This window comes from Pelophylax lessonae (assembly GCF_965119305.1).
Source record: "Pelophylax lessonae genome assembly, chromosome: 1".
Taxonomy (NCBI): Eukaryota; Metazoa; Chordata; class Amphibia; order Anura; family Ranidae; genus Pelophylax; species Pelophylax lessonae.
The window spans coordinates 361,308,537-361,321,878 of NC_138768.1; the positions used below are offsets into that span (position 1 = coordinate 361,308,537).

The 13,342-nt window shown below is 40.3% G+C and overlaps 1 protein-coding gene across 5 annotated transcripts in view; it reads left to right on the forward strand.

Moving 5' to 3' along the window:
- Nucleotides 1-13,342, forward strand: part of PRUNE2 (prune homolog 2 with BCH domain) — a 452,865-nt gene that overhangs the window by 397,082 nt on the left and 42,441 nt on the right. For all 5 annotated transcript variants that reach the window (XR_014225511.1, XM_082264016.1, XM_082264013.1 and 2 more), the window contains one exon: nucleotides 8,279-8,377. Coding sequence is in view for 4 of the 5 variants with exons in the window: in XM_082264016.1 (XP_082120142.1) it covers nucleotides 8,279-8,377 (99 nt within the window). In the remaining variant the exon portion in view is untranslated. The remainder of the gene's footprint in view (nucleotides 1-8,278; nucleotides 8,378-13,342) is intronic.

Genomic DNA, 13,342 nt, shown 5'->3' on the forward strand with positions numbered 1-13,342 from the left:
TCTGTCGTCCATTGATGGAGAAACCCCTTCTGAAAGGGTCTCAGCCTCCACAGAGCCCACTTCACCATGGGCGAGGTAGCTACTAGAGTCCCTACCACCTTTAGACACTGACGAGCAGTGAGATGGGAGGCAGCGAGAGCGAGAGCCACCCTGCTCTGAACTACTGGAATTTTCTCTTCGGGCAGAGATATGGTGCAATTCACCGTGTTGAACAGTACTCTGAGAAATACCAGGGACTGTGTGGGCACCAGATGGCTCTTCTCTAAATTCAGAATCCACCCTAACTCCTGAAGAGTAAGGATCACCTGCTCCAGATGTATCAGTAGCTGGGACCTGTCCTGGGACAGAAGAAGGAGATCGTCCAGGTAATGATGCAATCTGATACCTCTGGTTCTGATGAGCCACAATTGCCAACAAAGTCTTGGAGAAGGTGCGAGGCAAAGTCGAGAGCCCGAAGGGAAGACATGTAAATTGCATGTGGACATGATTGACAGCAAACCGGAGAAACTGATGATACTCTTTTGCCACAGGAACGTGGAAGTACGCATCTTTTAGGTCTATTGATGCCAACCAATCTCCTGGGAGAACCGAATGTTGTATTGTGACTAGGGACTCCATCTTGAATCTCTCTCGATGGATAGATCTGTTGAGATATGTGAGATCTATTACCGGGCGCCATGTGCCGTTCTTTTTCTGGACGAGGAAGAGAGGCGAATACACTCCCTGACCTCTTTCCGCTTCGGGAACTGGTACGACAGCTCGCTGATCCAGTAGGGTATCCACATAACTAAGGAGGACCTTCTTCTTTTCTGCTGCAGAAGGAAGGGAAGTTGCAACGAACCTGGGTTTGGGAACGTTGTGGAACGCCCAAGAGTGCCCTTGGGACACAATATTTAAAACCCAGGGATCCTGGATCGAGGCCGCCCAGTCATCCCGAAATTGGAGCAACCTGGCCCCTACCGGAACAGACTGGACGGGCCCAACCTCAAAAGGATTTGGTGGCCTCCCGGTCACCGGACGAAGAGCCCTTGGGACCTTTCTGAAAGGAGGTTTGTCTTGACTTCCAGCTTCTTCCATAGGATTTTCCTGGTCTGTAGCTGCGCGCTTCCCTAGAACGATTAGTGTTCTGTCTCCTTGGGAAAGAGCGCTTCTGAGCGCCTGGGCATTTGTCCTGAGGAAGGAGCCCGAGTTATGGCTGCATCTAATTTATTCCCAAAGAGGGAAGAGCCCTCAAAGGGAATCCTACACCATGCCTGTTTAGAGGCAGCATCGGCAACCCAAGGGAGAAGCCAAAGGGCACGTTTGGCCGTAACGGAGGCCAGCATAACTCGGGCCAAGAGGCAAATGGTGTCCAAGGAAGCCTCTCCCAAGAAGCCCGCAGCCATCTTCAGCTCCTGTATAGGAGAGCTTTGAAGCACTTCCTCTGAAACTCCTCCAAGAGTATCTTCGAGGGCATTAACCCAAACTTCCATGGCCTTAGAAATTGTAGCCAAAGCCAGTGCTGGCTTACAGGCCATGCCGGCTGAGAGATACGCTCGTTTAAGGTCAGCGTCAATCCTCCGATCCAAAGGATCTCTAAATGATGCTGTATCCTCCATTGGGAGAGTGACGTGCTTCGCAAGACGCATCACTGCGGCATCCACACTAGGAGAAGACTCCAAATATTTCACCTCTTCCTGTTTAAAAGGATACAGCTTCGCTATTTTAGTGGTCATGGAATTTTTCCTTTCCACTTTGCTCCATTCCTCAGAGATTATGTCTCCCAGTTCCCCTAGAAATGGGAAGTTCAAGCGCTCTTTGCATAACTGCTTGAAATATTTCTTCTGCTTTGGAGAAGAGACAGCAGGATCCTCCCAATCAAGGGCCTCTCTCACTGCTTTAACTAACGGGGACACGAGGGCAAACTCAAATCCAGTACCGGAGTCATCCGAATCGGATTCGGACTCTGACGGGAGAATAGATAGTTGGCTGGGTTGGGAAGACTCAAATGGATCTTGAACCAACAAATCTCTGTCAGGAGAGCGTGATGGACCTGCAGAAGGGCTTGGCCTATGCAACTCAGCGAGAGAGTCTTTTAAAACTCTGCGCACCACCTCCTCAATATGTTGGTCTGTTTTTTTCCCTTTCACCCGTAGCTTGGGCATAACAGGGTTTACACAGGGAGGAACTGTCTGGTATCAGGGTACGGCAACCCCAGCACTTTTTCCCCTGCGGGCGTTCTGAGCGGCCATGGTGCGAGCAAGACTGGCCATCACGTCCCCTCCCATGGGGGGAGCTGCGCTTAGATTTAGATGAGGAGCGCCGGTGCTGCGTATTTGAGTGACTGTCTTCACTGCGTTTGCGGGGCTGTTGATCAGACCTAAGAGAGCTGAGACAGATACATACAGCAAGACATAAGAAAAATGATAGAGACACAGAGCATTCAATCTATCAGAACCAGCACATACCTAGAAAGAGCAGGCTGGCCACTGGGGGGCGGCGACGAGTCCATAGCTCAAGTAATCCCAATGGTGCAAATAGACGAAAGATATGTACCCTAGTAGGAGGAGGACATAAACCATCAGTCCCATTTATCCATAAAAAATGACCCCCAAAAGGAAGGAATCCGTCTTACCTTGATCACAGGACCATAGTCTGGGGGAGGCTACCGATATGCCGACCTTCCCACCAGCTCCGGTCTGATCGTAGGTTTAAATAGACCGCCGGACCTGCGACGCGCCGTATTGCGCAACCGCGCGTGACGTCAGACCCCGCTATTGCGCATGCGCGACTAATCCACTACTCGGCGTGTACTGCGCATGCTCAGAAGCGCCGGACAACCCGGAAGTGGCGGAAAAGATCGTGGCGGCGGCCGTGAAACAAACAAGTGAGTTCTAATGCCCGCAGAAATAGCTACACTGGAGCAGTAAAAGATATAAACACCTAGATACGAGCAGAATATAAAGGCACTATAGAAGGAAAAGATAAAAACGAAATAAGGAATAAGAAATGGTCCCATATAAGGGCTTACCACCCTTCCGATAGCATAACCGAGTCCAGGAGACGCAACACCGGCTTGTGCCTTCAGGCAATAAAGGGCCACCCGCAGCAGCAGGGCTCTCTCAGCCAAACCACATAGCTCCTGCTAAGGGTCTCTTCTATTGCCCCCTCCATACCCTGCTAAGAGCCAGGGCTTATTGGAGACTCCAAAACTCAGTCTGCCACCGATATACAGGACCGGATAGTAGGAACATCAAACCATGTGTATGAGGAGGACGAAAAAAAGAACACTGATGCTGAAAGGGAGCAAAGATTTATGGGAGTGGGGTCCTATGAGGTAGGAGAGGAGGCGGAGCCTACCTGAACGTATGCTGCCATGGAGTCTGTCAGGAAAGCTTGTTTTTCTTGGTTTTTATAGACTGCATGTTACCATTAAGCATTCTAGCAATGCAAAATATCAGATTTAGAGTTCTTTTCTTCTCTCTTCACATACTCCTATCTGGCCTTTGTGTGACACACACACACCGCTGTATAGACTGTTACCCTCTGTATCCATCTTTTTGTTTTCCTGTTTTGCTTATACAGTCCCATTACGTGTTTCTCACTAGGTACAGTCTAGCTTTAGGTACTGTAGGTGCTGTACTATTTTATGACTTGAAACCGGTTGTATGCCTGCTGCAAAATAGTTTAGCTAAAATTGTACATACACAAACTATATACAGTAAAGCACCAACAATGTATCCACTGTACATTTACATCAGTCCCCACCTCCAATGAGTTTACAATCTATCTCACATGCAATCACATACTAGGGCCAATTTAAACAATAACCAATTAACCTACCAGCATTTCTTCAAGGTGTGGGAAGAAATCAGAGTACCTGGGGAAACCAACCTAAGCACAGGAAAAGTGCAAACTCCAAGCAGATAGTGTCCTTAGGGATTTGAACTGAGGACCCATGCACTAACCACTAAGTCACTATGTTGGCAATAATAGGAATATGCATTTGTAATGTACATTCTAATGCTCCCTTTCTATGTAACTTGCCATTCTACAGTATATTTTCAGGGGTTGCAGCCTCTACCTGCAGATAACTGCATTTTTTAAACAAATGCTTTTCTGATAGGCTTAGTGAACATACCTCTTTAGTAAATCAACCACAATGTATATAAGGAGCAAGTCCTTAAAGTGGAACTTTAACCATAACAACTTATAATGTTCTTTAGCAAAGAACATAAATTCCGCACAATAATTTGCTACCAAAATTAGTGTGTGCTATAAATTGCCTCCAGCATTGCTCCTGTTTCTTCTTGCTAGAGGTTGCCATTTTGCTGAAGCCCAGAGCAACGGAGCAGCAGTAAATCATAAAGTGGAACTAAACCAATTGTTTTAACAAATATAAAAAAACAGATACAATCCTGGAATGCAGGGAATGCTAACTGTCACATTTGCTTGTTTCCTCAACCAAACAGTTAAACCATTAAATGGCTGGTGTCATAACAGATCACATGTCCAGCTGCAGATCAAACAGAAGCATTTTCCTTGGCTGTAGAGAATAAGAGGGTTTAATTCCACTTTAAGGCTGTCAGCAGATCGGCCTCTACAGATTTAGCAGTGCCTAAAATGCAGAGCAACTGAGCATGTGCAGAGCAGGGCGAGACAGCGTATTGAAACAGTTTAGACACTTATTTTTAATGTTTTATATAGCTATACCTGCAAAAGGGGCCAGCCTAAAGTGATTCAGTGGAACTTAATTTTTTGACTAATGTTCCACTTTAAAGAAACAGACCTAACATGACAGAAGGCAATGGTCAAACAAAAAAGCCCGCCAAGCCATTTTACTTCCCCTAACATTTTGCTAATTACATTACATTGAAAATTTAATTTTAGTCACATGCCTTACAGCCTTGGTTCATTTAGATCTTAATTTTTATATTGAAATATTTTGGTTCTTTCAACAGCACTGCAGTGTTGTTTTGTTACTGCTTTTTTTTCGAAGTCATACTAATATAGAAAGATTTCTACGCACACACTTATGAATGAAAATGCAATTTAACAAAAATAATTGTGATGAAAGCTTTATGATTTCCATGGGCAGGAATATTGAATGTGATCACATGCATGCTGCAATGTAACTCAATAGAATGAAATACAGGCCAACACCCTGTCTCCTTTCAGTCTGAATTTATAGCAGATGATACCAATAAAGTGGAGTAAGAAGCACAAACATTAGTTCATTTCTATGACTTCTTCCTTCTTAAAATGTTAAACTTCTTGCATATAAAAAAATTGCAAGTTAACCTATTTATGTGTTAATGAATAAATCAATAAATGTGCTTTGCAGAGAAATAGTCAATAAAAACCTGCATTTGTCTAGATATCAACCATCTGTAATCACTTGAATCCAATCAGACTCAGCTTTGCACATTATTGTCTATGGACAGGCTGAAAGAGAGATTTGAGTGATTAATGCCCTGTACACACATGCAGATTATCTGCAGACTTTTGTCTGCAGACTTACCTTTTCTATGTAGTGCAAGGGCCTGCCGGATTGCATACAAATTGAAAGTGTTTAGGTTTGACCTCATATTATATGGTTTTGGTAAGTCTGCAGACAAAAGTCTGCAGATAATCTGCACGTGTGTATGGGGCATTACTGATCAATGTGTTGTTATTCCTTCACTGTTCTTAATTCTACACCTGTGATTAAACACTGCGTTTGAAATATTTCTGGTTGCTGTACTTTAAAACCATATTATACAGTACATGTTGCTTACTATATTATCAACTTTGCATCCTTTCACATTGTTATACATTGTCGAGTTTTACTGTTGTCCAGTTTGTTGTCTTTGACAGTGGGCCAAATTATCAGTCTTCAAGAAGAATTGTCTTACTGAAACAATAATGGAAGGAAAGGTCTATTTCAATTTTTGAAAGCATATTGTCAAGTCCATATCATAACTTATACAGGCATACCCCGTTGTACGTACTCTCACTGTACATACACTTGTGAGTATGGACACATTGGTGTCTATGGGAAATCTTGGTCAGGTTGACATGGCACTACTCCCAGTTTTTAACATTAGCGTTTAAGGAAAATCTTGGTCAGCTTGACATGGCACTGCTTCCTAACCATTTTAGACAGGGACACCAAATTTGGGGAGCACTGAGAGGGGAGGCACTACAACATATCCGATTGGGGTCGGTCAGCTTGCCTAGGTAGTCCTGGGTCCCCTTAACGTGCTCCCCAAGTTTGGTGTCCCTTTCACTTATGGTTCGGGAGAAGTGCCATGTCAATTTGACCAAGATTTCCCATAGACGCCAATGTTAAATGTTAAAAACCGAGAGCAGTGCCATGTCAAGCTGACCAAGATTTCCCATAGAGCTAGTGTATTTACATGCATTGAGAAGTGAAAAAAGGTATTGCTTCATTTGAAGTACATTTTCGTTTTACATACATGCTCTGGTGCCATTGTGTACCTAAAAGTGGGGTATGCCTGTATTAAATAAATATAAAATTATATGGATTGCACTACAATAAATTTATAAATAGATAGCTGCTAGCACAAATGGTGCAACATAGAAAAAAAAAAATAAAAGTGAAAATAAACACCATCAAATAAACCAGTGTCAATATTACAAAATTAATATAAATAACTCTTTAAAAAACTATCAAAAATAATGATAGTAAGCACCAATAATATAAAAATGTGCTCAATGTCCACAAAAAGCTTTCCATGTTGCAAAGTGAATAAAAACACTATCATATAAACAAAGGTGTGGATGATGCATAGTGAACATAAAAACAATGTAAAACCAAAAACTAATAATATCCTAATGTACTCAAAGTCCACAAAACTGCCAAAAGTCCAAATGTGAACTGGTGATGAAAATCCATATAAAACGTGCTGCAGGTGAGTGACACCAACTCCTCCAAAGGATGTGGTCTCACCTGACTGATTGACCACTACTACAAAGGTCAAAAATCCCATGAAACACCAAGTATTCAGATCAACCAGATGGATCTAATCAATGGAGGAAAACAATCAGGATGTTAATTCCCATTTCTCACTGCCCTGTGGCTTTTGTAATCTCCAGATCTCAAGCTAAATAAAATAAAGGACAATCCATAGTGCTCACTAACAAACAATTTTTATTAAAGAACAAAAATGCATATATTCTCACATAAATAGTTAAAAACAAGCAGTTTGAAATGTTGTGGATGTACTGTTGTTCCCACTCACATGCTAACCACACCACTGTTGCCGCTGTCAGAACACTGCTCAGTGATGGATCGAACATAAAACTTACAGGATCTCGTACACACACACTCTCCTGGATAAATTAGCTCCACACTACGCATTACATCAAAATGACTTCATCAGGGTCATGGTCACTGTTGACAAATCTGGTAGGATCTTTTTATGTTTGTCTGATTCTATCTATGAGAAGAAATGTAGTAAAATGGGGAGCGCTGATCCGGCTACACAGATTTGCACATGAGGTGTACCCTAGTATTGGGGTTAAATGTCTCTCCCTGTTCAATGTGATCCATGCTTCTGATGATGTCATCCTAACATAATACATAGGGTGGAACTAAGTGATCCTGGAAAGTGTGTGCGAGGTCTTTCATGTTGCATTTTTGATCCATCCCTGAGCTGTTTTCTGACATCCAGCGGGGGGCAATGGTAAGGTCAACATGTGAGTGAGAGCAGCAATAGTGAGTGCATATACATTTTTTATTTTATTTTATAAAATGTGTTTATTAATGAGCACTATGGATTGTCCTTTATTTTATTGAGATCTGGAGATTACAAGTGTTTTCCTCCATTGATTGAGTTAATCTGGTTGATCTGTGAGCATATCCTTGGGAGACCCAGTGGATGATTGTCGTCACTCACCTACAGCACATTTTATATTGATTTTTAACACTGGTTCACATTTGGGAGTTTTGTGAACTTTGAGAACATTTCTACATTTTTGGTTTTATATTGGTAATTATGTTCGCTTTGTAACACCGACATTTATATTTACATGATAGTGTCTCCATTCACTTTGCAACACTGATAAATTATTGTGGACTTTGAGCACATATTATCAACCTTATTTATAGTTTTATAGTGTTCATTTATTCATCCTGTAAAACTGACACTTCGGTTTATTTGATGATGTTCATATTCATTTTGCAATACTGACTTTTTTTTGACATGAGAAACGCAGCACCTTTTTATACTTATCATAACTTATATAATATTAACCTTATTAATAGGCTTTTTTTTTTTTCTTGTTTGTTTTTCAGTTCCAAGTTCAGCAGCAAGATAAAATATGTGTCCAGTCTAGCAGAGCTACGAGAGCTTATTCCAATGGACTATGTGCAGATTCCAGAAAGTATTATCAAGTAAGATAACTTATAACAGGGAGTGTTTCTTGAAAGAGAGGTTGGATGTTTAGTAGTATGACAACAGCCCCAGATATGCTGCCCGCCTGTACTTAGTGTGCCCATATACATATACATTAAAAGTGATGCATCTGATTTTGGCAATGCTTGCAACATCAGGGCAAGATAAGGCTATAAATAGATAAATAAGTAGGGTTCCAGATCCAGATCTGGAACCCTACTTATGTATCTATTTATATATTCATCTGGAACCCTACCTTTGGCGCGTGGTATATACTTTGTATATTTTTTCACAAGATAAGGCTATATAGGATGTCTCTAGTGGGCAACAATGAACATCTTTGAGCATTGGAAGTGCTAGCCATCACAAAAAAATTTTGAAGGTTGTTAGATTAAAATGGTGTGAAAATCTCAATACCATCCACAGCCCACTATTGTAGTTATGTAAGGGTACCAAATAATTTGATTGTAGTTATACATGATCATCAGGTTTGAAATATTAGTTTAGCCACTTGACCTCCAGAAGGTTTTACCCCCTTCATGACCACAGCATTTTTTGCCATTCAGCACTGTGCTACTTTAACTGGCAATCGCACGGTCATGCAACACTGTACGCAAATGAAATTTAGATAATTTTTTTTTCAAACAAATAGAGTTTTCTTTTGGTGGTATGTAATCACTACTGGGTTATTGTTTGCTATATAAATGAAAAAATGACAAAAAAAAAAACAAAAAAAAAACAAAACAATATTTTCTACTTTCTGTTACAAAACATATCCAGTAAAATCAAATTTCTTCATGAATTGAAGCCAAAATGTATTCTCCTACATCTCTTTGGTAAAAAAAACAAAAAGCCTAGTAAGTGTATATTAATTAGTTTGTGTTAAAGTTAAAGCATCTACAAATTATGGTATATATATTTGAAAAATGATCATTACTGATGTACTGATGGCCTATCTCACTTTATGAGGCCCATTACCCCCCAAATGATCCCTTTTTGGAAAGTGGACAGTCCAAGGTATTACACAAGAGGCATGTTGAGTTTTTTGAAGTTGTAACTTTTTGTCACAAACTTTTGGAAAATTAGGAAATTAAATAATTTTTTTTCTTTTACATACAGTGCAGTACGGTACCATCATATAACTGGTGTGGTAGTGATCAGGGATACCAACTGGTGGCAGTATGTAAAAAAAAAAAAATATATATATATATATCAATTTTGTATTACTTTTTTTTAACATTTCTTTCTTTTTTTTTTTTAACATTTTTTTCTTTTTTTTACTATTCTTTTTTTTTTTACATACTTTCATCAGAGTAGTTCAGTGTCAGCATAGTGACACTGTAGTACTCGGGAGGTTATCAGGGATTTTTCTTTTTAATTTACACTGTAATTGCCATTAGAGGGATGAACACTGTAACAGCAATCATTGCTTTCTGTTGACATGCTGTGATTTGCTACAGCTAATCACATGGTACAGGATGCTGTGATTAGCCGAGGTACCATGTGATAGCTGTGGACCAATCACATCACTTCTACAGAAAGTACAGCTGTTACGAATGCAACTTATTCATAACAGTTGTGTACACATTGTGATCATGTGATTGCATACTGAGAAAGAAAATCTGCTGTGTTCGGTGGACAGTTACGGGAGTAGTGCGCTGTGCACCCTAGGGGGCGCGCAAGTGCGGATGTGAGAAGCAACCTATTTATACTGAAGCCTTCCCCTGCTGCCCACCCACAGTAAAAGTACTGTAGGAGATCTTAAGGTAGTTAAATAATACTTTTAAAACAGTGTGTGCCTTTTAAAGTGTATAAATAAAAAAACCTTATTTTTTTTTAAAGAGCTTTCTGCAAAGAGAAAAAAATAAAAATAAACTAACAATGGCGTTAACTGTCGCGCGCACCACCAGAGCCATGCTCCCGCTGTGTTTAGATGCGGGCCGCGGAAGGAACAGCGGCTATTGCCGCTGGCCTCCCGCAATCATCAGAGAAACAAAGCAGGCGAGTCTTCTGTAACACAGGCAGAGAGAGATCAGGAGTTTCAGCTAAGCTTAGATCTCTCTGTGCCTGTCACAGAACCTCTTTGATCACCCCCAGTGTTAACCCCCTGCCTGCCAGTGTCATTTATACAGTAACAGTGCATATTATTTAGCATTGATTACTGTATTACTGTATTAGTGCCACTGGTCCCCAAAAAGTGTCAAAAATGTCAGTTAGGGGTCTGATCTGTCCGCTGCAATATCGCAGTCCCACTAAAAATTGCTGATCACCGCCATTACTAATGAAAACAAAAAAAGTCCAAAAATCTATCCCGTAGTTTGTAAACACTATAACTTTTGCACAAACCAATTAAAATACACTTTTTGAGATTTTTTTTTACCAAAATGATGTAGCAGAATACAAATTGGCCTAAAATGATTAAAAAAATTAGATTTTTTGAATTTTTTATTGGGAATGTTTTATAGCAGAAAGTAAAAAATATTGTGTTTTTTCAAAATTGTCGCTCTTTTTTTTGTTTATAGTATAAAATCTAAAAAGCACAGAGGTGATCAAAAACCACCAAAAGAAAGCTCTAATAGTGGGAAAAAAGGACATCAACTGTATTTGGGTACAGCGGTGCACGACCGCCCAATATTTCATTAAAGTAACGCAGTGCCGAATCGCAAAAAATGGCCTGGTCATTAAGGGGGTAAAACCTTCCGGAGCTGAAGTGGTTAATGCTGGTTCCACCCACAGAAATGGATGCCTCCACTGTGTGTGTGTTATAGGTTTGTTTTACATTTAGTCGGTAGCTACACTAATTAGATATACTGTGCATCTGGAAAGTATTCACAGCACTTCACTTTTTCCACATTTTGTTGTGTTACAGCCCTATTCCAAAATGGATTAAATTCATTATTTTACTCAAAATTCTGCAATTCTACCCATAATAACAGCATGAAGGACATTTGTTTGAAATCTTTGCAAATTTCTTAAAAATAAAAAAACTTAAAAAAATCACATGTACGTAAGTATTTACAGCCTTTGCCATGACACTCAAAATTGAGCATTATACTCAAAAAGACTTCAGGCTTTAATTGGTGCCAAAGATGCTTCAACAAAGTATTGAGCAGAAGCTGTGAATACTTATGTACATGTGATTATTTCATTTTTTTATTTTTAATAAATTTGCAAAGATTTTAAACAAACTTCTTTCACATTGTCATTATGGGGTATTGTTTGTAGAATTTTGAGGAAAATAATGAATTTAATCCATTTTGGAATAAGGCTGTATCATAACGAAATGCGAAAAAGTGAAGCGCTGTGAATACTTTCCGGAGGCACTGTATTTGCTTTGTGTGAATTGTTACAAAGGTTTGTAATCTGAATCACCTAAAATAGCTCCTAGCTATTTCCGTACTCCATTAGTGAATACCTGCAGTGATTAAATAGATTTAGAAAACACAAGGAAATGACATTTATTGTCACAGTGAGTCAGATTTCATTTTCACAGCTCACCTCAGCACAGCTGCAGGTGCAAATATGAAATTACCTGTTTCTCACCATTAAAGACTTATAGCCTTAAACTATCCTGAGATTCAATTGGAAATTCCAAATGACGGAACGGTCTTTTATTATTCTTTACAATTTTACATATGTGCCTTTAAAAACACAATTAACAGTGTTAAAGCAGGTTCTGAAGCACGTATAAAAGATCTTGGAATTCCTTGTAAAAGCCTGGTAATTAAGTCATTGAGTCGTTCAAACTGGTTTTGTTATGTTCACATTATTTTGAAATGACACAGTGGTAGATTAACAGTGTGCTCTTCACTAGGGATGATCGAACGGTTCAGGTCGACCATCGGTTCTACCCGAACATTGACTGTTCGAAATTCGGCTGAATTTCGAACTTTTTGCTGAAAAAGTTCGGAATTCGGCAACCAGAACCGACCAAAATGCAATGGGACAGGAACTGGGCTTTAAAAGCCAGTGATTGGACCAGAACCATCAGTAAAAGCCAATTGAGGGGGCAGGAGGATGCTAGGAATGTGATTGGAGTGACTAGGGGGTCCAGAGGCCAATCAGTAGTGAATACGCCCCCCAGTATATAACATAGCCCCGCCAAATCTCTAGCATTGTAATACAGGGACGTGGAAGAGAGTGGAAGCAGTTCTGTTACTCCTGCTTCAAAGTGTCATTTAGCAATTATTAGTGTGAGGAAAGGGATATCTAGTGTAGTTAGGGTACTATTTTCCACTATAGTTAGATTTAATAATCTCGTTTCTGTAGGGAAAGTGTTAAGTGTCAGGGTGATTGTAGTGTAGTGTAGGGTTAACTGACTCTGACTGCTATGGCAGGGTGACCAAACCCTTCCATTTCAGGGTGACCGCCGTAGAAAAAAGATAGTTTCTATTAGAATTGCAGTAGAGCAGGATAGTGGCTTCGCTACTTTCACACCTGGCCGTTTTTGTAGCAGGCGTTTATTGGGCTTTTTTGTGGATGTCTTTGGAGGCAGGCATGACATCTGAACTTCTGTGTAGGGGTATATACACACACACACATGTATGTATATATACACATACACATATATAGGTGTGAAAGTAGCAGAACCCTATGCCTGCGCTAATGAAATAATTAGCAGGCATAGGACTTCGCTCCTATCACACCTATATGTGTGTATGTGTATAAATACATATAAGTGTGTGTGTATATATACCCCTATACAGAAGTTCAGATGTTATGCCTGCCTCCAAAGACGCCCAAAAAAACGCCTGCAACAACACACCTGGGCGTTTTTGTTGCAGGCGTTTTTTTGGGCATTTTTTGGGCGTCTTTGGAGGCAGGCATGACATCTGAACTTCTGTATAGGGGTATATATATATACACACACACTTATATGTATTTATACACATACACACACATATAGGTGTGATAGGAGCGTAGCCCTATGCCTGCAAATTATTTCATTAGCGCAGGCATAGGGT